Source organism: Lithobates pipiens, unplaced genomic scaffold, assembly GCF_037356315.1.
Source record: "Lithobates pipiens isolate NorthernLeopardFrog02 unplaced genomic scaffold, aLitPip1_a1.2 Scaffold_47, whole genome shotgun sequence".
Taxonomy (NCBI): Eukaryota; Metazoa; Chordata; class Amphibia; order Anura; family Ranidae; genus Lithobates; species Lithobates pipiens.
The window spans coordinates 1,305,316-1,329,207 of record NW_027507871.1 but is presented as its reverse complement, the minus strand read 5'-3'; the positions used below and the strand labels follow the sequence as shown (position 1 = coordinate 1,329,207).

General features: G+C 50.0%; 1 protein-coding gene across 1 annotated transcript in view; it reads right to left on the bottom strand.

Moving 5' to 3' along the window:
- The window catches only part of SCNN1A (sodium channel epithelial 1 subunit alpha), a 166,631-nt gene that overhangs the window by 71,635 nt on the left and 71,104 nt on the right, over positions 1–23,892 (bottom strand). Inside the window, exons 7-8 of the mRNA XM_077467097.1 lie at positions 11,512–11,610; positions 2,957–3,074 (exon numbers count right to left, since the gene is read on the bottom strand). Of these exons, the coding sequence (XP_077323223.1) occupies positions 2,957–3,074; positions 11,512–11,610 (217 nt within the window). The remainder of the gene's footprint in view (positions 1–2,956; positions 3,075–11,511; positions 11,611–23,892) is intronic.

Sequence of the window (23,892 nt, the reverse complement as noted above, 5' to 3'; positions counted from 1 at the left end):
AGACTGAATGGGGGGTCGGGGGTCAGATATAAGACTGAAGGGGGGGGTCGGGGGTCAGATATAAGACTGAAGGGGGTTGGGGGTCAGATATAAGACTGAAGGGGGGGTCAGATATAAGCCTGAAGGGGGGGTCAGGGGTTAGATATAAGACTCAAGGGGGGTCGAAGGTCAGATATAAGACTGAAGGGGGGTTAGGGGTCAGATTTAAGACTGAAGGGGGGATGGGGGTCAGATATAAGACTGAAGGGGGGTCAGGAGTCAGATATAAGACTGAAGGGGGGGGTCGGGGGTCAGATATAAGACTGAAGGGGGGATGGGGGTCATATATAAGACTGAAGAGGGGTCGGGGGTCAGATATAAGACTGAAGGGGGGGTCGGGGGTCAGATATAAGACTGAAGGGGGGTCGGGGGTCATATATAAGACTGAATGGGGGGTCGGGGGTCAGATATAAGACTGAAGGGGGGATGGGGGTCAGATATAAGACTGAAGGGGGGGTCGGGGGTCATATATAAGACTGAATGGGGGGTCAGGGTACAGATATAAGACTGAAGGGCGGGTCGGGGGGTCATATATAAGACTGAATGGGGGGTCGGGGGTCAGATATAAGACTGAAGGGGGGGGTCGGGGGTCAGATATAAGACTGAAGGGGGGGTCAGGGGTTAGATATAAGACTCAAGGGGGGTCGGAGGTCAGATATAAGACTGAAGGGGGGTCAGGGGTCAGATTTAAGACTGAAGGGGGGATGGGGGTCAGATATAAGACTGAAGGGGGGGTCGGGGGTCAGATATAAGACTGAAGGGGGGATGGGGGTAGGGGGTCAGATTTAAGACTGAAGGGGGGATGGGGGTCAGATATAAGACTGAAGGGGGGTCGGGGGTCAGATTTAAGACTGAAGGGGGGGATGGGGGTCGGGGGTCAGATTTAAGACTGAAGGGGGGGATGGGGGTCGAGGGTCAGATTTAAGACTGAAGGGGGATGGGGGTCAGATATAAGACTGAAGGGGGGTCGGGTCAGATATAAGACTGAATGGGGGGTCGGGGGTCAGATATAAGACTGAAGGGGGGTCGGGGTCAGATATAAGACTGAAGGGGGGTCAGGGGTCAGATATAAGACTGAAGGGGGGTCGGGGGTCAGATATAAGACTGAAGGGGGGATGGGGGTCATATATAAGACTGAAGAGGGGTCGGGGGTCAGATATAAGACTGAAGGGGGGTCGGGGTCAGATATAAGACTGAAGGGGGGTCGGGGGTCAGATATAAGACTGAAGGGGGGGTCGGGGGTCATATATAAGACTGAATGGGGGTCGGGGGTCAGATATAAGACTGAAGGGGGGGTCGGGGGTCATATATAAGACTGAATGGGGGGTCGGGGGTCAGATATAAGACTGAAGGGGGGGGTCGGGGGTCAGATATAAGACTGAAGGAGGGGTCGGGGGTCAGATATAAGAGTGAAGGGGGGATGGGGGTCAGATATAAGACTGAAGGGGGGGTCGGGGGTCATATATAAGACTGAATGGGGGGTCGGGGGTCAGATATAAGACTGAAGGGGGGGGTCGGGGGTCAGATATAAGACTGAAGGGGGTTGGGGGTCAGATATAAGACTGAAGGGGGGGTCAGATATAAGCCTGAAGGGGGGGTCAGGGGTTAGATATAAGACTCAAGGGGGGTCGGAGGTCAGATATAAGACTGAAGGGGGGTCAGGGGTCAGATTTAAGACTGAAGGGGGGATGGGGGTCAGATATAAGACTGAAGGGGGGGTCGGGGGTCAGATATAAGACTGAAGGGGGGATGGGGGTAGGGGGTCAGATTTAAGACTGAAGGGGGGATGGGGGTCAGATATAAGACTGAAGGGGGGGTGGGGGTCGGGGGTCAGATATAAGACTGAAGGGGGGATGGGGGTCAGATATAAGACTGAAGGGGGGGTCGGGGGTCATATATAAGACTGAATGGGGGGTCAGGGTACAGATTTAAGACTGAAGGGGGGGTCGGGGGGTCATATATAAGACTGAATGGGGGGTCGGGGGTCAGATATAAGACTGAAGGGGGGGTCGGGGGTCAGATATAAGACTGAAGGGGGTTGGGGGTCAGATATAAGACTGAAGGGGGGGTCAGATATAAGCCTGAAGGGGGGGTCAGGGGTTAGATATAAGACTCAAGGGGGGTCGGAGGTCAGATATAAGACTGAAGGGGGGTCAGGGGTCAGATTTAAGACTGAAGGGGGGATGGGGGTCAGATATAAGACTGAAGGGGGGGTCGGGGGTCAGATATAAGACTGAAGGGGGGATGGGGGTAGGGGGTCAGATTTAAGACTGAAGGGGGGATGGGGGTCAGATATAAGACTGAAGGGGGGTCGGGGGTCAGATTTAAGACTGAAGGGGGGGATGGGGGTCGGGGGTCAGATTTAAGACTGAAGGGGGGGATGGGGGTCGAGGGTCAGATTTAAGACTGAAGGGGGATGGGGGTCAGATATAAGACTGAAGGGGGGTCGGGTCAGATATAAGACTGAAGGGGGGATGGGGGTCAGATATAAGACTGAAGGGGGGTCAGGGGTCAGATTTAAGACTGAAGGGGGGGGATGGGGGTCAGATATAAGACTGAAGGGGGGTCAGGGGTCAGATTTAAGACTGAAGGGGGGGGATGGGGGTCAGATATAAGACTGAAGGGGGGATGGGGGTCAGATATAAGCCTGAAGGCGGGTCGGGGGTCAGATTTAAGACTGAAGGGGGGATGGGGGTCAGATATAAGACTGAAGGGGGGTCAGGGGTCAGATATAAGCCGGGGGGGTGGGGTGAGTTCCTCTGTCGCGGTTTGGCTCTCTCCGGAGTTCTCACGTGTCACATGTCTATGTAGAACAATGGGGGAAGTGGAGAGATTTCCTTCCTCTGGAGGGGTCAGTGGGTGTTTCGTCTCCCATTGCACACAATGCGGTTCTTCGTATCGCCATCCACAATCTTACCCCAACTCTTCTGGATCTGATAGTCGCAGAGCTCGGCTCCCTCCGGCAGCGGATAGAAGGCGTAGGCACAGCCGCAGCGTTTCACCATCTCCGCCTGGAAACACGATCGGACGCAGACCTGGAGGACGACAAACGCGTTGAATATTAATATCAATGAGTCGGAGTTTAGATTCGGCGTCTCGGGACTGAAGTCTTCATTACAGTGAATTCACCTTCACGGCTCCTTTACACCAAATGCAGCAAAACGCGTTTCTAACTGAAATCGTTTTCACCATTGTGGGGATTTCATGGGTGTTTACCCCCTCAATGCCGGGCACTCCCCTCCCCCTTCCTGCCCAGGCCAATTCTCAGCTCTCAGCGCTCTCACACTTTGAATGACAATTACTCGGTCATACAACACTGTACACAGAGGACATTTATATCATTTTTTATACAAATAGAGATTTCCATTGGTGGTATTTAATCCCCTCCCCCCCTGTATAGTGAAATGATGATGTCACATGACATCGCCCCATTCACCGATCTCGCGGGCCAGCGGTGTCCCCGGGACACAGTGCAACCCCCGAGCCAAAGATGCAGATAATCGGGGCACTGATCATCAGTGCAGCCCCAGCAGTGCCCATCAGTGCCACCTATCAGTGCTGCTCATTAGTGCCCATCATTTCCACCTATCAGTGCCACTTATCAGCTCCCATCAGTGCCCATCAATGCCACCTATCATTGCCTATAAGTGCTTATCAGTGCCCATCATTTCTACCTATCAGTACCACTTATCAGCTCCCATCAGTGCCCATCAATGCCCATCAATGCCACCTATCATTGCCTATAAGTGCTTATCAGTGCCCATCAATGCCACCTATCATTGCCTATAAGTGCTTATCAGTGCCACCTATCAGTGCTGCTCATCATTGCCCATCATTTCCACCTATCAGTGCCACTTATCAGCTCCCATCAGTGCCCATCAATGCCACCTATCATTGCCTATAAGTGCTTATCAGTGCCCATCATTTCCACCTATCAGTGCCACTTATCAGCTCCCATCAGTGCCCATCAGTGCCCATCATTTCCACCTATCAGTGCCGCTCATCAGTGCCCATCAATGCCACCTATCAGTGCCGCTCATCAGTGCCCATCATTTCCACCTATCAGTACCACTTATCAGCTCCCATCAGTGCCCATCAATGCCCATCAATGCCACCTATCATTGCCTATAAGTGCTTATCAGTGCCCATCATTTCCACCTATCAGTGCCACTTATCAGCTCCCATCAGTGCCCATCAATGCCCATCATTTCCACCTATCAGTGCCCATCATTTCCACCTATCAGTGCCACTTATCAGCTCCCATCAGTGCCCATCAATGCCACCTATCATTGCCTATAAGTGCTTATCAGTGCCACCTATCAGTGCTTCTCATCAGTGCCCATCATTGCCACCTATCAGTGCCACTTATCAGCTCCCATCAGTGCCCATCAATGCCCATCAATGCCACCTATCATTGCCTATAAGTGCTTATCAGTGCCCATCATTTCCACCTATCAGTACCACTTATCAGCTCCCATCAGTGCCCATCAATGCCCATCAATGCCACCTATCATTGCCTATAAGTGCTTATCAGTGCCCATCATTTCCACCTATCAGTGCCACTTATCAGCTCCCATCAGTGCCCATCAATGCCCATCATTTCCACCTATCAGTGCCCATCATTTCCACCTATCAGTGCCACTTATCAGCTCCCATCAGTGCCCATCAATGCCACCTATCATTGCCTATAAGTGCTTATCAGTGCCACCTATCAGTGCTGCTCATCAGTGCCCATCAATGCCACCTATCAGTGAATGAGAAAAATTACTTATTTACAACATTTTCTGACAAAAACTAAGAAAAAATGTTTTTCTTTCTCAAAATTTTCAACTTTTTTTTTTTTTATTAGGAAAAAATAAACCACCCCCCCCCCCCCCCAGCGGTGATTAAAAACCACCAAAAGAAATCTCCATTTGTGTGAAGAAGTGTGTGTTACATGACTGAGTAATTGTCATTCAAAATGTGACAGCGCTGAGATCTGAACATTGGCCTGGGCAGGAAGGGGGTAAAAGTTCCCGGTATTGAATCCGAACAGTTTTTTTGTTTTTTGCTATATATATTTAAAAAAAATAATACCAACAATTTTGGTAGAAAAAACATTTTTCCTTATCTCTGTTATAACATTTAGCAAATAAATAATATTTTTTTTTTCATAAATTTAGGCCAAATCATATTCGGCTCCATTTCTTTGGATAAAATAACTCAAATCAGTGAATATTATTTACAAATTGGACTTGATGATTGTTAACTCCACTGACTTGATCCGTCCGACGCAATCCGCCACTCCCCCCAAAACCTCTTCGGTGGGGTTTGGCTGACCATCCCCCCCAGTGGATGGCGGGGGAGGTGGTGGGGTTCTCGCATTGCTCTGTATGTAGTCACTTGTGGTGGTGAGTCTGATACGTAAAACACACGAGAGGAAATAAATGTCTCGATTATTTTGAACACATTTTGTATCCTGGAGGTTTTTAAATTTGCAGATGTTCCCATGACGCCCCTGAGGAAGCAGCATTGAGCTGTGAAACGCGTAGGGAGGGATCAAGTCAGTACAGAACTTGCTATGGTTTTATGTAACACTTTTAGTATTGCGGAAGCATCTATAGAATCCGAATCGATGGGATCTTCATATTTGTATTACTATAATAATCTGTCATCTTCATGGAATTAGTTGTTTGTGTCCCTGAAAAGCCCCCCTTTGCCCCCCTTTGCCCTCCTTTGTCCCCCTTTGCCCCCCTTTGTCCTCCTTTGCCCCCCTTTGCCCCCCTTTGCCCTCCTTTGTCCCCTTTGTCCCCCTTTGTCCCCCTTTGCCCCCCTTTGTCCCCCTTTGCCCCCCTTTGTCCCCCTTTGCCCTCCTTTGTCCCCCTTTGTCCCCCTTTGCCCCCCTTTGCCCTCCTTTGTCCCCTTTGCCCCCCGTTGTCCCCCTTTGCCCCCCTTTGTTTGGAGGATTTATTCCTATTTGTGTTGTCCTTAAAGTTTTATTTAATGTCCAGCTTTCATTTTTATATAACTTTCTGTATCTTTTTAATAAAAGTTGCAATGTAAAGGTGAGGAGATGTGAAGTGAGGATTTCACTCCAATAAAATTCGCCGTCTGGCGGCGGTGACAAGATCTCGGTAACCACTCGCCGATCGATCGGCCGCCCTATAGTCGTATGACCGCTGCCAGGTGGCTCCTGTGTGCCGGATCACCTATATACATATACATGATTGGGCTCTTCCGGGTAGGGGGCGGGCGTGCCGCCGGCTGGCTACTGCTGTGATCACACCAGTGGCGGGTACCACGGACCCCGATCCCCGCCGGCACCCGCCGATCCTACAGCAGAGAGAGGCAGATCGCCATGTTAACTGAAGGACAGACATGGATCCTGTGTCTCTGCAAAGCAGGAAATAAACGTCATCTAGTAAAAGCCCCTCCCCCCACGTATGTAACCCTTTGATCGCCACTGATGTTTAACCCCTTCTCAGCCAGTGTCATTAGTACAGTGACAGTGCATAGTATTAGCACCGATCACTGTATTGGTGTCACTGGTCCCCACAAAGTATCAAAACTGTCAGTTAAAGTTAAAATGTACACCGCAATGTCGCAGTCCCGCCGCAAGTCGCATGTCGGCCACCATTATTAGTAAAAACGAATCCCATATTTTGTAGACGCGCAATCAATACAATGTACGCTTATTGGGATTTGTATTGCCAAAGACATGTAGCAGATTAGATATTGGAACAAATTGATGAGGGAATTTGATTTGTTACATTATTCTGTTGGATATTTCTTAGCAGAAAGTAACAAATATTGTTTTTTTCTTTTTCAAAAATTTTCTTTTTTTGGTTTCAAGAACAAAAAATAAAAACCGCCGAGGTGATCAAATCTCTATTTGTGGGGAAAAAAGGAGAAAACGGTTTTATTTGTGTTCAGCGTCGCACGACCGCGCAATTGTCAGGTAAAGTAATCGCAGTGCCATATAGCAAAACATGGCCTGGTCATGGAGGGGGGTAAATCTTCCAGAGGGTAAGTGGTTAAACTTTTTTTTTTTTGCATAAACCATGGTTCTCATGTAGAGTGGAGTTTGGAGAATAAGAAAAGGAAGTAAAGGGACCGGATAGACGGATCACGGGACGATTATGCAAGCCACGTAGATGTATCAGAGAAGGAGGAAGAGAGAAGTCAGGAAAGAGGAAGTCCGCGGAATCCGCTCCGGAAATATCGAGAACCTTCCAATCCCAAAAGCAGAAGTGTGTGAAGGAAAGTGTCCAGACGTCACCCCGCCAAGGTTTGTGCGGACGCCGAACGTGTTATGGGCTGTGCCGCCATTCCTGACCATTTACTAAAGGGAAAGAGACGGGGCACTTTGTAAAGTCAAGTTGTTCCAAAATGAGGGGAAGCTCTGCTGACTTCCATCATCCAATCATCTGCAAGCAAATATGTTGTTTTTCAAAATTTTCTTGCATTGGATGTTGTTTGCAAAGTGAAGCTTCACCTTATTTACTAAGATCGGGAGCAACTGCAAAGTGTTCAGTCTATTTGCCTTTAGTACATCAACCCCATTGAGTCCATCAAGACATCGGACACCACCAACATATTGTAGATTTGTACCGGGGGGGGGGACTGAATCCCTTTGGGGGCAAATACAACCAAATGGCTATTATTTCAGGATAGGGACAGATTACTATCTTCAGCATCACCTTCCTTGCAGCTCTTGGCATTTGGTCACATGACATCCACTGGTCACATGATACCCACCGGTCACATGATACCCACTGGTCACATGATACCCACCGGTCACATGATACCCACCGGTCACATGATACCCACTGGTCACATGATACCCACCAGTCACATGATACCCACCGGTCACATGATACCCACCGGTCACATGATACCCACTGGTCACATGATACCCACCGGTCACATGATACCCACCGGTCACATGATACCCACTGGTCACATGATACCCACCGGTCACATGATACCCACCGGTCACATGATACCCACCGGACACATGATACCCACTGGTCACATGATACCCACCAGTCACATGATACCCACTGGTCACATGACACCCACCGGTCACATGATACCCACCAGTCACATGATACCCACCAGTCACATGATACCCACCAGTCACATGACATCCACTGGTCACATGATACCCACTGGTCACATGGCATCCACCAGTGACATGATACCCACTAGTCACATGGCACCCACTGGTCACATGACATCCACTGGTCACATGATACCCACTGGTCACATGACACCCACTGGTCACATGACACCCACCAGTCACATGATACCCACTGGTCACATGATACCCACTGGTCACATGACATCCATTGGTCACATGACACCCACTGGTCACATGGCACTCATCGGTCACATGACATCCACCGGTCACATGATACCCATCGGTCACATGGCACCCACTGGTCACATGGCACCCATCGGTCACATGACACCCACTGGTCACATGGCACCCACTGGTCACATGACACCCACTGGTCACATGACACCAATCGGTCACATGACATCCATTGGTCACATGGCACCCACTGGTTACATGATACCCACTGGTCACATGACACCCACTGGTCACATGACACCCATCGGTCACATGGCACCCACTGGTCACATGGCACCCACTGGTCCCATGACATCCATCGGTCACATGGCAGTGGCACCCACTGGTCACATAACACCCATGGGTCACTTGAAACCCACTGGTCACATGGCACTCATTGGTCACATGATACCCATCGGTCACATGGCACCCACTGGTCACATGACACCCATCAGTCACATGGCACCCACTGGTCACATGACACCCATCGGTCACATGGCACCCACTGGTCACATGACATCGATCGGTCACATGGCACCCACTGGTCACATGACACCCACTGGTCACCTGACATCCCTCTCAGAGCCACAAAGGAAGTTGGCGCTGGAAGACCTCCCACCTGCCCAACAAATGCCATTATTAGTGACCTGGGGGGAGGGGGGACAAATGCCCTCCTGCCCCATCCTAATCCAATGTACTATATATTTCTACTGACAATGTATGCAGCACTTTACATTCTGTACATCTTCTCCAGGGGCAAATCTTCAGAGACGTCGGGCCTCTGGTTCCTCATGGGGGTGCTGTTGGCACCTCCCCCCTCGTCTCTCCGCGGGATGTCACCCTGGTTCTTTTGGCTCTTCAGAAGCCAATCATTGGTCTCAGCTCCCATCCCCCCCCATTCATATTTCCTTTTCATCTGATAAGGACAGATTGTTTCTGAGCCCGCGGTACATTGTGCAAAAACAAAACACCAAAAGTCAGCAAAAAAGTGCGTGTGAGTCCAAAAGTGCGCATTCAGTGTTTGTCATATAGTCCCCGCCCAGAGAGGAGGGACGATCCTCTGACCCCTCCCCCCCGGGCCCCAAACTCCTGACGGGGGTAAAGAGCACTCAAGTCCACCAACCCAAAGACCAAGCAGACCATTGGCCTCATCATCAGCCAAAGCCGACCAATGAGTACTGGGGGGGAGGGGGCAGTCCCAAAGAGAGACCCCCCAAGGCACCCGCTGGTCACCCAATCCCGCCTTGATGTGCATTATGCTGCGTGTCCATGTGCGTTATGCTGCGTGTCCATGTGCGTTATGCTGCGTGTCCATGTGCGTTGTGTTATTGGACACCAACAGACCTAAAAATCACAAAAATCAGACCTGCTACAAAATTTCTGATGAGACGCACTGAAACGCATCGGGGGCCCTTGCTATGCGCTGTAATACATATGTGGGGCCCCTCAATGTGTTGGGGGGGGCATGGAGGAGCATGTGACCTTCTCTCATTTCTCCCAAGATGCAGTGCTGAGGAGCCAATCACAAGGCCCCACCAAAGCTTACATTAGACTCCTGGCACAGATGGAGGAATGAGGTGGGGGAAGGGCACAGAGAAGGTAAGTACTAGAGGGGTGGAGCCGAACCACTTACAGAGAAACGTCTATCATTTCTTAAATAAAAGCAGCTCCAAATACTGAAGCCGTTGTCTCTTAACCACTTCCTGACCAGCGCACGACGATGTACGTCGACAGAATGGCACGGGCAGGCATATTGGCGTACATGTACATAATTCAATGCCGCCCTGCCATGGGGAACGCGCCGCCGCGCTGGTCGGGACCCCCGTGAGTCCGGTCGTGGGACCCGCGGACTCGATCGCCGCGGGCATACCCGCGATCATCTCACGGAGCGGCCAAATGAAGAAATGCCGTTGTAAACAGCATTTCTCCATTCTGCCTAGCAACCAGTGACGCTGATCTCTGCTGCATGTGATTGGAGCAGAGATCAGTGTTCACTAAATGAAAGCCCAACCCCCACAGTTAGTAACACACCCCTAGGAACACTTAACCCCTACACTGCCACCCACTGGTTAACCCCTTCACTGCCATTTACACAGGAATCACTGCATTTATATAGCACTGATTGCTGTATAAATGACAATGGTCCCAAAAATGTGTCAAAAATGTCCGATGGGTCCCCCACAATGTCGCAGTCACAATAAAAATCGCTGATCGCCGCCATTACTAGTAAAAAAAAAAATAATAAAAAATTATTAATAAAAATGCCATAAAACTATCCCCTATTTTGTAAACGCTATAACTTTTGCGCAAACCAATCAATAATCGCTTATTGCGATTTTTTTTTTTACCAAAAATATGTAGAAGAATACGTATCGGCCTAAACTGAGGGGAAAAAATGTTTTTTATATATTTTTGGGGGATATTTATTATAACAAAAAGTAAAAAATAATGCGTTTTTTTCAAAATTGTCGCTCTATTTTTGTTTATAGCGCAAAAAATAAAAACCGCAGGGGTGATCAAATACCACCAAAAGAAAGCTCTATTTGTGGGGAAAAAAAGGACGTCAATTTTGTTTGGGAGCCACGTCGCACGACCGCGCAATTGTCAGTTAAAGCGACGCAGTGCCGAATCGCAAAAAAGTGGTCTGGTCTTTGACCAGCAAATTGGTCCGGTCTGTAAGTGGTTAAACAAACAGTTAAGGAGAAAGCACAGGAATATAGTGCCGCCGTCACCTGGGCTGGTTCTTTGCTGGTCTTTGGATCCCTGGCACCGCCATCTTGGATATGGGAGCCGCTGTGACTTCCGACTCCTCACCGCGCATGCATGAGATTGTGCTGCCAGGTTGGTCTCAGAGCGTCCTGGCATGCCCCCCCCCCCCCCCCACTACAAAGCAAATGATTGGCTGACAGCCTCAGCTCTTCATGGGGGGGTGTGGCCATTTTCTCCACTCAGGTCTCAGATTACACTCTGCTCTTTGCTCTATGCTGTGCATTGTGTGACATCAGATCCCCGCCCCCTGCCTTCTGAAGCTCAGAAATGCTGAGTAAATTCTGGACTATGAATGGCTGTAGGGGAGAGAGGGCCGCAGATAAACAGGTACAACTTATACAAAATATAAAAGTATTTCAATATATTACCTGTTGTGTATAGTCACTGTTAAACAAATTCTTCACATCAACATCGCTGCCATCTTCAGAACAATCGCTGTAGTCTCCGCCCAAACGGCTGACTGTTTCCTGTGTACAAAAAAAGAAAAATGGATTATTCAGACCTGGGCTCACAGGAAGCGGGTTGGTGGCGCGATGGTGTCATATCTGAAACAAACAACCAAATGCCACCCCTAATCTTCCCAGAATTGGGACTGTAGATTTGTAGGTGAGGAGTGCGAGGAAGTGACGCAGGAATGCCCTGAACTTTTTATACAGAATACTCTCTGAATGCGGCCATTGTGAATAATTATCTGCAGGAACCGTGCGCAGAGCATTGCCCGCAGCTCCGGCTCTCTCCCAGAGGAACCGTGCGCAGAGCATCGCCCGCAGCTCCGGCTCTCTCCCAGAGGAACCGTGCGCAGAGCATCGCCCGCAGCTCCGGCTCTCTCCCAGAGGAACCGTGCGCAGAGCATCGCCCGCAGCTCCGGCTCTCTCCCAGAGGAACCGTGCGCACAGCATTGCCCGCAGCTCCGGCTCTCTCCCAGAGGAACCGTGCGCAGAGCATTGCCCGCAGCTCCGGCTCTCTCCCAGAGGAACCGTGCGCAGAGCATTGCCCGCAGCTCCGGCTCCCTCCCAGAGGAACCGTGCGCAGAGCATCGGCCGCAGCTCCGGCTCTCTCCCAGAGGAACCGTGCGCACAGCATTGCCCGCAGCTCCTGCTCTCTCCCAGAGGAACCGTGCGCAGAGCATTGCCCGCAGCTCCGGCTCTCTCCCAGAGGAACCGTGCGCAGAGCATTGCCCGCAGCTCCGGCTCCCTCCCAGAGGAACCGTGCGCAGAGCATCGCCCGCAGCTCCGGCTCTCTCCCAGAGGAACCGTGCGCAGAGCATCGCCCGCAGCTCCGGCTCTCTCCCAGAGGAACTGTGCGCAGAGCATCGCCCGCAGCTCCGGATCTCTCCCAGAGGAACCGTGCGCAGAGCATCGCCCGCAGCTCCGGCTCTCTCCCAGAGGAACCGTGCGCAGAGCATTGCCCGCAGCTCCGGCTCTCTCCCAGAGGAACCGTGCGCAGAGCATTGCCCGCAGCTCCGGATCTCTCCCAGAGGAACCGTGCGCAGAGCATTGCCCGCAGCTCCGGCTCTCTCCCAGAGGAACCGTGCGCAGAGCATTGCCCGCAGCTCCGGATCTCTCCCAGGGGAACCGTGCGCAGAGCATTGCCCGCAGCTCCGGATCTCTCCCAGGGGAACCGTGCGCAGAGCATTGCCCGCAGCTCCGGCTCTCTCCCAGGGGAACCGTGCGCAGAGCATCGCCCGCAGCTCCGGCTCTCTCCCAGAGGAACCGTGCGCAGAGCATTGCCCGCAGCTCCGGTTCTCTCCCAGAGTGACCGTGCGCAGAGCATTGCCCGCAGCTCCGGATCTCTCCCAGAGGAACCGTGCGCAGAGCATCGCCCGCAGCTCCGGCTCTCTCCCAGAGGAACCGTGCGCAGAGCATTGCCCGCAGCTCCGGTTCTCTCCCAGAGTGACCGTGCGCAGAGCATCGCCCGCAGCTCCGGATCTCTCCCAGAGGAACCGTGCGCAGAGCATCGCCCGCAGCTCCGGCTCTCTCCCAGAGGAACCGTGCGCAGAGCATCGCCCGCAGCTCCGGCTCTCTCCCAGAGGAACCGTGCGCAGAGCATTGCCCGCAGCTCCGGTTCTCTCCCAGAGTGACCGTGCGCAGAGCATCGCCCGCAGCTCCGGATCTCTCCCAGAGGAACCGTGCGCAGAGCATTGCCCGCAGCTCCGGCTCTCTCCCAGAGGAATCGTGCGCAGAGCATTGCCCGCAGCTCCGGATCTCTCCCAGAGAGGTAAATTATAAACGCTGAGAGAAAAGTGCCAAACACACCGTATAGCTCGGGGTCCAGAACTCAATTTGTTAAAAGTGTAATTCAATAAAAAGCGAACACATTCCTGAGCTCTGTGGGTCCCTCTTCATCATGTAAGGTAAGTGCACATTACCAGTATTCCCTGCGTGGAATGTAAGAGTATCGCCAACTGCAAGGACAGCCTAGTGATACACACTTACCCTTTCACACCACACCGCCCATAGCGTCAGTGGTAAAAGGCCGCTATTTTTAGCGGCGTTCTACCCCCGGATTTGCGGCGCATTTCGGCCGCTAGCGGGGCGCTTTTACCCCCCGCAAGCGGCCGAGAAAGGGTTAAAACCACCGGCAATACGCCGCGTTTTGCCGGCGGTATTACAGCGCTGTCCCATTGATTTCAATGGGGAGCAGCGGTGGAGGAGGGGTAAACACACCGCTCCTTCGCCGCTCCAAAGAAGCTGCTGGCAGAACTTTTCCCTGACGTCCTGCCAGCGCACCGCTCCGGTGTGAAAGCCCTCGGGGGGATCACACTACACACAATGGTGCAGCTTTTTTAGGGCGGATTGCAAAACGCCTCGGTATGAAAGGGGTCTTACTGTTATGGGGCCTCCTGGCAGTTCACATGGGTTCACCCGATGGGTACAGTTGGTTTTCCCCAGAGATCCTGATGATGGAGATGGGCCTAGTGGCCCTCAGTTTTCTTTGCTATGAACTGGCCCCAGTTTGCTTGCCCCCCCCCCCCCCCCCTACTCTACCAAGGAGTTGCTACGGCATGGAGACTGTTCATGATGTGGTAGACATAGAGAGTAGGAGGGTCCTGGAAGAGGCCATGGCAGGTGACATTGCTGGTCCTGGGTGGGACTTCGAGAGTTCCACTGGAATTTCTGTCAGAGATTTTGCAAATACCATTGAAAGTCCTGGCAGAAATCCTGTGAGTACCATAGGAAGTCCTGGCATGGATTCTGTGAGTACATTGGAAGTCCTGGCATGGATTCTGTGAGTACATAGGAAGTCCTGGCATGGATTCTGTGAGTACATAGGAAGTCCTGGCATGGATTCTGTGAGTACCATAGGAAGTCCTGGCATGGATTCTGTGAGTACCATAGGAAGTCCTGGCATGGATTCTGTGAGTACATAGGAAGTCCTGGCATGGATTCTGTGAGTACATAGGAAGTCCTGGCATGGATTCTGTGAGTACATAGGAAGTCCTGGCATGGATTCTGTGAGTACCATAGGAAGTCCAGGCATGGATTCTGTGAGTACATAGGAAGTCCTGGCATGGATTCTGTGAGTACATAGTAAGTCCTGGCATGGATTCTGTGAGTACCATAGGAAGTCCTGGCATGGATTCTGTGAGTACCATAGGAAGTCCTGGCATGGATTCTGTGAGTACATTGGAAGTCCAGGCATGGATTCTGTGAGTACATTGGAAGTCCTGGCATGGATTCTGTGAGTACATTGGAAGTCCTGGCATGGATTCTGTGAGCACATTGGAAGTCCTGGCATGGGTTCTGTGAGTACATTGGAAGTCCTGGCATGGATTATGTGAGTACATTGGAAGTCCTGGCATGGATTCTGTGAGTACATTGGAAGTCCTGGCATGGATTCTGTGAGTACATTGGAAGTCCTGGCATGGATTCTGTGAGTACATAGGAAGTCCTGACATGGATTCTGTGAGTACATTGGAAGTCCTGGCATGAATTCTGTGAGTACATAGGAAGTCCTGACATGGATTCTGTGAGTACATTGGAAGTCCTGGCATGGATTCTGTGAGTACATAGGAAGTCCTGGCATGGATTCTGTGAGTACATTGGAAGTCCTGGCATGGATTCTGTGAGTACCATAGGAAGTCCTGGCATGGATTCTGTGAGTACATAGGAAGTCCTGGCATGGATTCTGTGAGTACATAGGAAGTCCTGGCATGGATTCTGTGAGTACATAGGAAGTCCTGGCATGGATTCTGTGAGTACATAGGAAGTCCTGGCATGGATTCTGTGAGTACCATAGGAAGTCCTGGCATGGATTCTGTGAGTACATTGGAAGTCCTGGCATGGATTCTGTGAGTACATTGGAAGTCCTGGCATGGATTATGTGAGCACATTGGAAGTCCTGGCATGGGTTCTGTGAGTACATTGGAAGTCCTGGCATGGATTATATGAGTACATTGGAAGTCCTGGCATGGATTCTGTGAGTACATTGGAAGTCCTGGCCTTGGATTCTGTGAGTACATTGGAAGTCCTGGCATGGATTCTGTGAGTACATTGGAAGTCCTGGCATGGATTCTGTGAGTATCATAGGAAGTCCTGGCATGGATTATGTGAGTACATTGGAAGTCCTGGCATGGATTATGTGAGTACATTGGAAGTCCTGGCATGGATTCTGTGAGTACTTTCTAAGTCCTGGCATGGATTATGTGAGTACATTGGAAATCCTGGCATGGATTCTGTGAGTACATTGGAAGTTCAGGTAGGAATTCTGCAAGTACCATAGAAAGTTCTGGAAGAGATTCTATGAGTACCATTAGAAGCACAACAGAGATATCGCAAGCACTGCTTGAAGTCCTGGCAAGGATTCTGAGACAACATTGGAAGTCCTGGCAGGGATTCTGGGACAACATTGGAAGTCCTGGCAGGGATTCTGGGACAACATTGGAAGTCCTGGCAGGGATTCTGGGACAACATTGGAAGTCCTGGCAGGGATTCTGGGACAACATTGGAAGTCCTGGCAGGGATTCTGGGGGTACCATTAGAAGTATTGGCAAGTATTCTGCAAGCACTGCTTGAAGTCCTGGCAGGGATTCTGTGAACATATTGGAAGTCCTGGCAGGTATACTCTGTGAAAACCCACTTACCTTGTTGTGAACTACCTAGAGACACAATCTTGTGGCCCCGATGAAGAAGGCCCCCGAAACACATTGGCTTTTTATTGAAAGAGTTTTCTAATAATAAATTCCTTACTACTTAGTTGGCACTTTACCCCATGCACCTTCCTGCCCATAAGAGATCTTTCCCTTGGGGAACTCCCCCTACATCATACCAAATACTTACCTACCCGGGCAGGTTGATCCATAACCCCATACTATTCCTCCCCTGTAGGTATCAGAGATTTCACCAAAGTCTGCCGCCTCCCTCTCTTCATGTGATCAAACCGAACCTTTTTACATGCCCCATGGGAAGACAAACAACAGACTTGAAGGGTCTCCATTTCCAAAATAAAACACCCTAATTGTGCCGTCACCAATAGCAACCATTGCAATGCATGTTATGTGACGTCACTCAGATGCCGCACCCCCAACCCTCCCGTTGAATATTGTGTATGTTGGGATGACGCTGCATCTGAATTTTTTCACTTTGAGATAATATCTCTGAGATTTTAGTCATCCAGTAATGTGGTTTCTGTGGGGAGTCCTCTTTTATCTATAACCCTATTGAAGGCAATCTCCTGTTTGTCTCAGTATATGAAACCACATCACCTATCACACAATCTCTATGACACCGGAGATATTTACATGTCATCGCTTCCATCACAAATCTAACAAACAAGGATTTTAATATTTAAAAATAGTGGGTGGAGCTATGGAACTCTTTTCATAGAATTCCATATATAAGTAATGTGACAGACCTAGCCGGGACAGAGTCTGTTGGAGGTGACAGAATGTGAGCCTCTTGCCTTGTGATTATGGGCCCTGGTATTTGGGGGGGGGGTGCTCTTTGTGAGCTGTATGTCTGGGGACCCCTGAGGTGTTACTTGGAGTCAGATCCATGTCCCCCCCCCAAGACACACAGACTCTGGATATGTATTTGCCATATTAGCAATAGACGGAATCACACTGTTGGGACACAAACTGTTAGATGCTAATGTCATCAACTCCAGCCACCTATCTGTTGTGTAAATGAGTCTAGTTTGGCTTGTAAGAGTATTCCACACATTATTGGTTGTGCTAATTAAAGCTGTGTTTATGTTTATGGTAATGTGTATTGAATAGCCAATCAGTGAGCTAGGAGACAAAGTCTTACCCTGAAAAGTCCTATCCCTCAGACAACTAGTCTGGGTCAATGATTAGAAAATTAGCTCATGCTAATTAGGTTATCTTTAGTCTTCTACTGTATTATAAATACTTGTCATTTTGGTTTTAATAAATCAGTCCATGTTGAGCAGCTAAGCAAGTGTCGTCTTGTTTTGTGCTTGTGAGCGGTTGGAATATCTGATATCAATATTCAGACTTAGGAAGCGGTATTCTGACGGAAGCTCTCAATCGGAGTGTGGGGGACAGGGCCGTCTTTAATATTGATTGGACCCTGGGCAAAACTTTTCTTGGGCCCCCCCCCCCATGCAGTTTCACTCTCCACCTGCTCTGATACATACAATAAATAGCAGCTAGACTCAAAACCAGTTTACCGAATCAGATCAGGAAGCTATTGCGATTGGTTGCCAGAGGTTACAGTGTATCATTACCGCTCACTGACTGGTTGCTAGAGGTTACAGAACACATTACAGCTCACTGGTTAGTTGCTAGAGGTTACAGCACATGATTTCTGCTTGTTGATTGGTTGTTAGAGATTACTGTGCATATGACCTCAGGGGGCATGATATACATATCAATGCTGCCGGCCACCTCTATTTACATATGAATGCCAGTAATTTACATGTAAACACAGGGTCTGCAGGTGAGTCATCTGTAAACAACAATAGGGCAGAGCTGGACAGCATTAGTAGCAGCACTTCAAAGTGAGATATTGGCACACAGCACAGGACTAAACCCTCAAGGGGCGAGGGAATTTAAACCAGGATAGTTGGCAAGTATGAAGCAGCTGCTTTGGGCCCCACAACAATGACAGGGCCCAGGGCAGCTGCCCCTTTTGCCCTGCCTTAAAAACGGTCCTGGTGGGGGATAGGTTCCGTCACAAGTATTATAATATAAAAATGTGAACAGAAGGTGAACTTTCTGGGTCTTTAGCCTGTCTTCTTATTATCTGGTAATTAGCTCTCCAAAGTCTCTACACTTCACATCTTATCACTAAGGGAAAGTCCAGAGAACTGTGGTAGGTGACCATTCCAATGCCGGCTTCCCGTCAGGAACTGGAAAGATGCGCTAATGCTGCCCCCTCCAGAGCCGGAAAGATTCTGATGGCCTAACGGTATTTAACATTGAAGTGATTACAGGAGATGCTGTCAAGAACCACAGACGGTTCTGTAGTCAAGCCTTTTTGATCCTCTGGGTTTTCCAATACCAAGAATGGCTTCTCACAAACTACAAACAGGACTTCTTATGACTTTCTTTCTCCAATGTCTTTCTTCTTGTCACTCTTCCATAAAGGGCAGATTTGTGGAGAGACGACTAATAGTTGTCCTGTGGACAGATTCTCCCCCCTGAGCTGTGGATCTCTGCAGCTCCTCCAGAGTTACCATGGACCTCTTGGCTCTTCTCTGATGAATGCTCTCCTTGCCCGGCCCGGTCAGTTTAGGTGGACAGCCATGTCTTGGTAGGTTTGCGGTTGTGCCCATACTCTTTCCCTTCTCCGATGATGGATTGAACAGAGCTCCGTGAGATGGTCAAAGCTTGGGAGATTTTATTATAACCCAACCCTGCTTTATACTTCTCCACAACTTTATCCCTGACCTGTCTGGTGTGTTCCTTGGCCTTCATGATGCTGTTTGTTCACTAAGGTTCTCTGAAGCCCCATACATACTATCAGATTTTCTGCTGATTTTTGTCTTCAGATTTACCAAAACCATGTAATATGAGGTCAAACCCTAGGAGTTTCAATTTGTAAGCAATCAGGCCGGCCCTTCACTACATGGTTTTGGTAAATCTGAAGACAAAAATCAGCAGAAAATCTGATAGTGTGTATGGGGCTTAGCAAACCTCTGAGGGCTTCACAGAACAGCTGTATTTACATCAAGATTAAATGACACACAGGTGGACTCTATTTACTAATTAGGCGACTTCTGAAGGCAATTAGTTCCACTAAATTTTAGTTGGGGGTATCAGACTAAAGGGGGGCTGATTTCAAATGCCCCCCCCCCTCACATTTTTTCACATATTTTTTGTATCATTTATCATTTTCCTTCCACTTCAAAATTATGTGCCACTTTGTATTGGTCTATCACATAAAATCCCAATAAAATACATGAATACTTGAAAAACCCACATCAAAGAAAAAGGCAGACTTCTCTGGGATCTCCAACCCCACTATACCCCCAGTCCTCTCAAAACCTGCACTGAGAGGAATAAAAGTATAGCAACAGGTGTCCCAAGTACTTACAGCCAATCTGCTATCAGTACACCACCATCTGAATTTAGCAGGCAAATTTCCCTACCCCATTTGCTAAACCGTAAAAAGAAATTTCGGTCCCAGCCATCCACATGCTCAGCGTCTAAATGCTAGCTTTGCCAAATTGCTAGCACTGCTGCCTTTTCAGCTGGTAGACTCTGCCCCCTTTTTGTGAAGTTGTGGAATGTGCTGTACATCAGAGGCAGGTTCCAAAACGCAATTTTTTTTCACGGAAGGCCAATTTGGCTTTCTACCGGCATGTGGAAGGTAATGTCTTGGCCTTGTTGGACAGGGCGTTCAGCGGTAAGGTGCATATTACCGTTGACTCATGGTCCAACAGACATGGACAGGGACATTACCTTTCTTACATGGTGCACTGGGTTACTCTGCTGGCAGCTGGGAATGATGCAGGACAGGGTTCAGTATTGTTGGGGCTTGTTCCGCCACCACGCCTCCAAAATGCTAGTGGTGATTCTCCCACAGCTCTCTCCTCCCCTCCTCTTCTTCTTCCTCTATGGCCTCTTTTGCAGATGTGTCCTCTGAACCAGCAGTGCTCCGTAAACGTTCAAGGGGCTACGCAAGCAGTCAGGCTAAATGATGTCATGCAGTGCTTGAGCTGGTCTGCCTAGGGGACAGGAGCCACACTGGGTCAGAGATTCTGTCAGCTCTGCAGGGGTGGGCTCAGAGGTGGTTGACACCATGCCAGATTCAGCCAGGAATGGTTGTATGCGAAATGGCACCAACCTTCTCTCCGCCCACTGACAGAGACACTTGACCCATGTTCCATGTTTGGCACAAGTCCTGAATTTGGTTGTGCGGCGGTTCTTGAGCAGGTACCCAGGCTTACAGGATCTCCTGAGGCTGACTAAAAAAGTCTGTGGTAATTTCCGCCTGTCATACAATGCCAGTGCTGGGCTGGCTGACATTCAAAGGGAATGCAACCTGCCCACCAACCGCCTCATTTGTGACATGCCCACCAGGTGGAACTCAATGTTGGCAATGCTGCAGCAGCTGCATGTGGAGCACAGGGCCATCAATGTGTACCAGGACAGGGTCAGGGGAGCTTGGCTTCTTTTTTGCCACACCAATGGCTACTGATCATGGACGCATGCACTGTCCTGTCACCATTTGAGGAGGCCTCGAGGATGGTGAGCAGAGACAATGCATGCATCAGTGACACCGTCCCTCTAGTCTTCCTGTTGGAGTACATGCTTTGTGGAATCATGGACAAGGCACTTGAGGCAGAACAGCGGGAGGAAGAGGAGGACTTCATTATCTCTCAAGGCCCCCTTTATGCAGATAGCATTCCTGCAGGCCCACCAAATTGAGTGTTAAACACACAGGAAGAAGAGGAGGAGGAGGATGAGGAGGATTGTGTTGGCATGGACTTAAAGGATAACACTCAGCAGCAGTCTTTAACCAGTTGCCGACCGCCGCACGCCGATGTACGTCGGTACAATGGCACGGGCAGGCATAAGGACATACATGTACGTCCCTTGCCTCCCGCGGGTCGGGGGCCCGATCGGGCCCCCGCCCGGTGCCTGCGGCGGTCGGTATTCGTACGGGAGCGATCCCGGACGAGGGGACGGCCATTCATTCATGGCCACCCCCTCGCGATCGCTCCCGACGAATAGAAATCCCCGGTGACATCACTTCCTCTCCTGTAATGTAAACACAGGAGAGGAAGTGATGTATTCTCTCCTCCGTGTCGGTATTTTTCGTTCCGACACGGAGGAGAGCGGATCAGTAAGTTGCACCAACACTCTACACACACAGTAGAACATGCCAGGCACACTCACACCCCCCCTTTACCCCCCGATCACCCCCCCAATTACCCCTGCCCCCCAGTCACAGTGACACCAATGTCATTTTTTTTTTTTTTTTTTTGCATTGGTGTCATTTGTGACTGTAATAACTGTTAGGGCAGTTAGGGTTAGCCCCCTTTAGTTCTAATGTACCCCCCTAACCCCCCCAATAAAGGTTTAACCCCGTGATCACCCCCCGTCGCCAGTGTCACTAAGGCTGGGTTCACATTGCAGCGGTTTATGAGAACGAATGTGATTCGCACCGCACTGCAGTGCAAATCACATCCGATCTCTGTGCGATTCGAGTTCAGCCATTCGCCGCACCCGCCGCACCCGCCACACCCGCCGCACCCGCCGCAAATTCGCACGGGACCCTTTTTTTGGCCCGCAGCAGAATCGGATCGCATGGGTGTTCACACCATGCGATCCGAGTTTGCAGATCGCACTGCGATATGCGAACTGATCTGGGGGTGTCAGTAACATTTCACTGACACTCCCAGCAGTTCGCATAGGGCAGTGTGAACTGCCGCCGGGAGGCATGCGATGCGGGAACCCGCCGCGGATTCGCGGCGTTTCCGCATCGCTCCAGTGTGAACCCAGCCTAATAAGCGATCATTTTTCTGATCGCTGTATTAGTGTCACAGGTGACGCTAGTTAGGCAGGTAGGTATTTAGGTTCGCCGCAGCTTTTTATAGCGCCAGGGACCCCCATATACTACCGCATAAAGCCCCCTGATTGCCCCCTAGTTAACCCTTTCACCAGTGATCACCATATAACTGTTACAGGTGACGCTGGTTGGTTAGTTATTTTTTTATAGTTTCAGGGCACCCGCCATTTATTACCTAATAAAGGTTTAACCCCCTGATCACCCGGCGGGTGTCATTTGTGACTAATAACTGTTAGGGCAGTTAGGGTTAGCCCCCTTTAGTTCTAAGGTACCCCCCTAACCCCCCCAATAAAGGTTTAACCCCGTGATCACCCCCCGTCGCCAGTGTCACTAAGGCTGGGTTCACATTGCAGCGGTTTATGAGAACGGATGTGATTCGCACCGCACTGCAGTGCAAATCACATCCGATCTCTGTGCGATTCGAGTTCAGCCATTCGCCGCACCCGCCGCACCCGCCACACCCGCCGCACCCGCCGCAAATTCGCACGGGACCCTTTTTTTGGCCCGCAGCAGAATCGGATCGCATGGGTGTTCACACCATGCGATCCGAGTTTGCAGATCGCACTGCGATATGCGAACTGATCTGGGGGTGTCAGTAACATTTCACTGACACTCCCAGCAGTTCGCATAGGGCAGTGTGAACTGCCGCCGGGAGGCATGCGATGCGGGAACCCGCCGCGGATTCGTGGCGTTCCCGCATCGCTCCAGTGTGAACCCAGCCTAATAAGCGATCGTTTTTCTGATCGCTGTATTAGTGTCACAGGTGACGCTAGTTAGGCAGGTAGGTATTTAGGTTCGCTGCAGCTTTTTATAGCGCCAGGGACCCCCATATACTACCGCATAAAGCCCCCTAATTGCCCCCTAGTTAACCCTTTCACCAGTGATCACCATATAACTGTTACAGGTGACGCTGGTTGGTTAGTTATTTTTTTATAGTTTCAGGGCACCCGCCATTTATTACCTAGTCTCACTAGTGTACCCCTAAATTTAGGGGTGTCTACTTTCCAAAATGGGGTCATTTGGGGGGGGTTTGTGCCATCTTGGCATTTTATGGCCTTCAAAACTGTAACGCCCTTAGAAAGCCTGAAGGCGGTGCTTGGTTTTCGGGGCCCCGTACGCGGCTAGGCTCCAAAAAATTCCCACATATGTGGTATCCCCGTACTCAGGAGAAGCAGCAGAATTTATTTTGGGGTGTCATTTCACATATGCCCATGGCATGCGTGAGCAATATATCATTTAGTGACAACTTTGTGAAAAAAAAAAAAAAAAAAAAAAAGTTTGTAATTTTCCCGCAACTTGTGGCAAAATATAAAATATTCCATGGACTCAACATGCCTCTCAGCAAATAGCTTGGGGTGTCTACTTTCTAAAATGGGGTCATTTGTGGGGGTTTTGTGCCATCTTGGCATTTTATGGCCTTCAAAACTGTAATAGGTAGTGAGAAGTGAACTCAAAAATTTACGCCCTTAGAAAGCCTGAAGGCGGTGCTTGGTTTTCGGGGCCCCGTACGCGGCTAGGCTCCCAAAAAGTCCCACATATGTGGTATCCCCGTACTCAGGAGAAGCAGCAGAATTTATTTTGGGGTGTCATTTCACATACGCCCATAGCATGTGTGAGCAATATATCATTTAGTGACAACTTTGTGTAAAAAAAAAAAAAAATTTTTTTTTTTGTCATTATTCAATCGCTTGAGGCAAAAAAATAAAATATTCAATGGGCTCAACATGCCTCTTATCAATTTCCTTAGGGGGTCTACTTTCCAAAATGGGG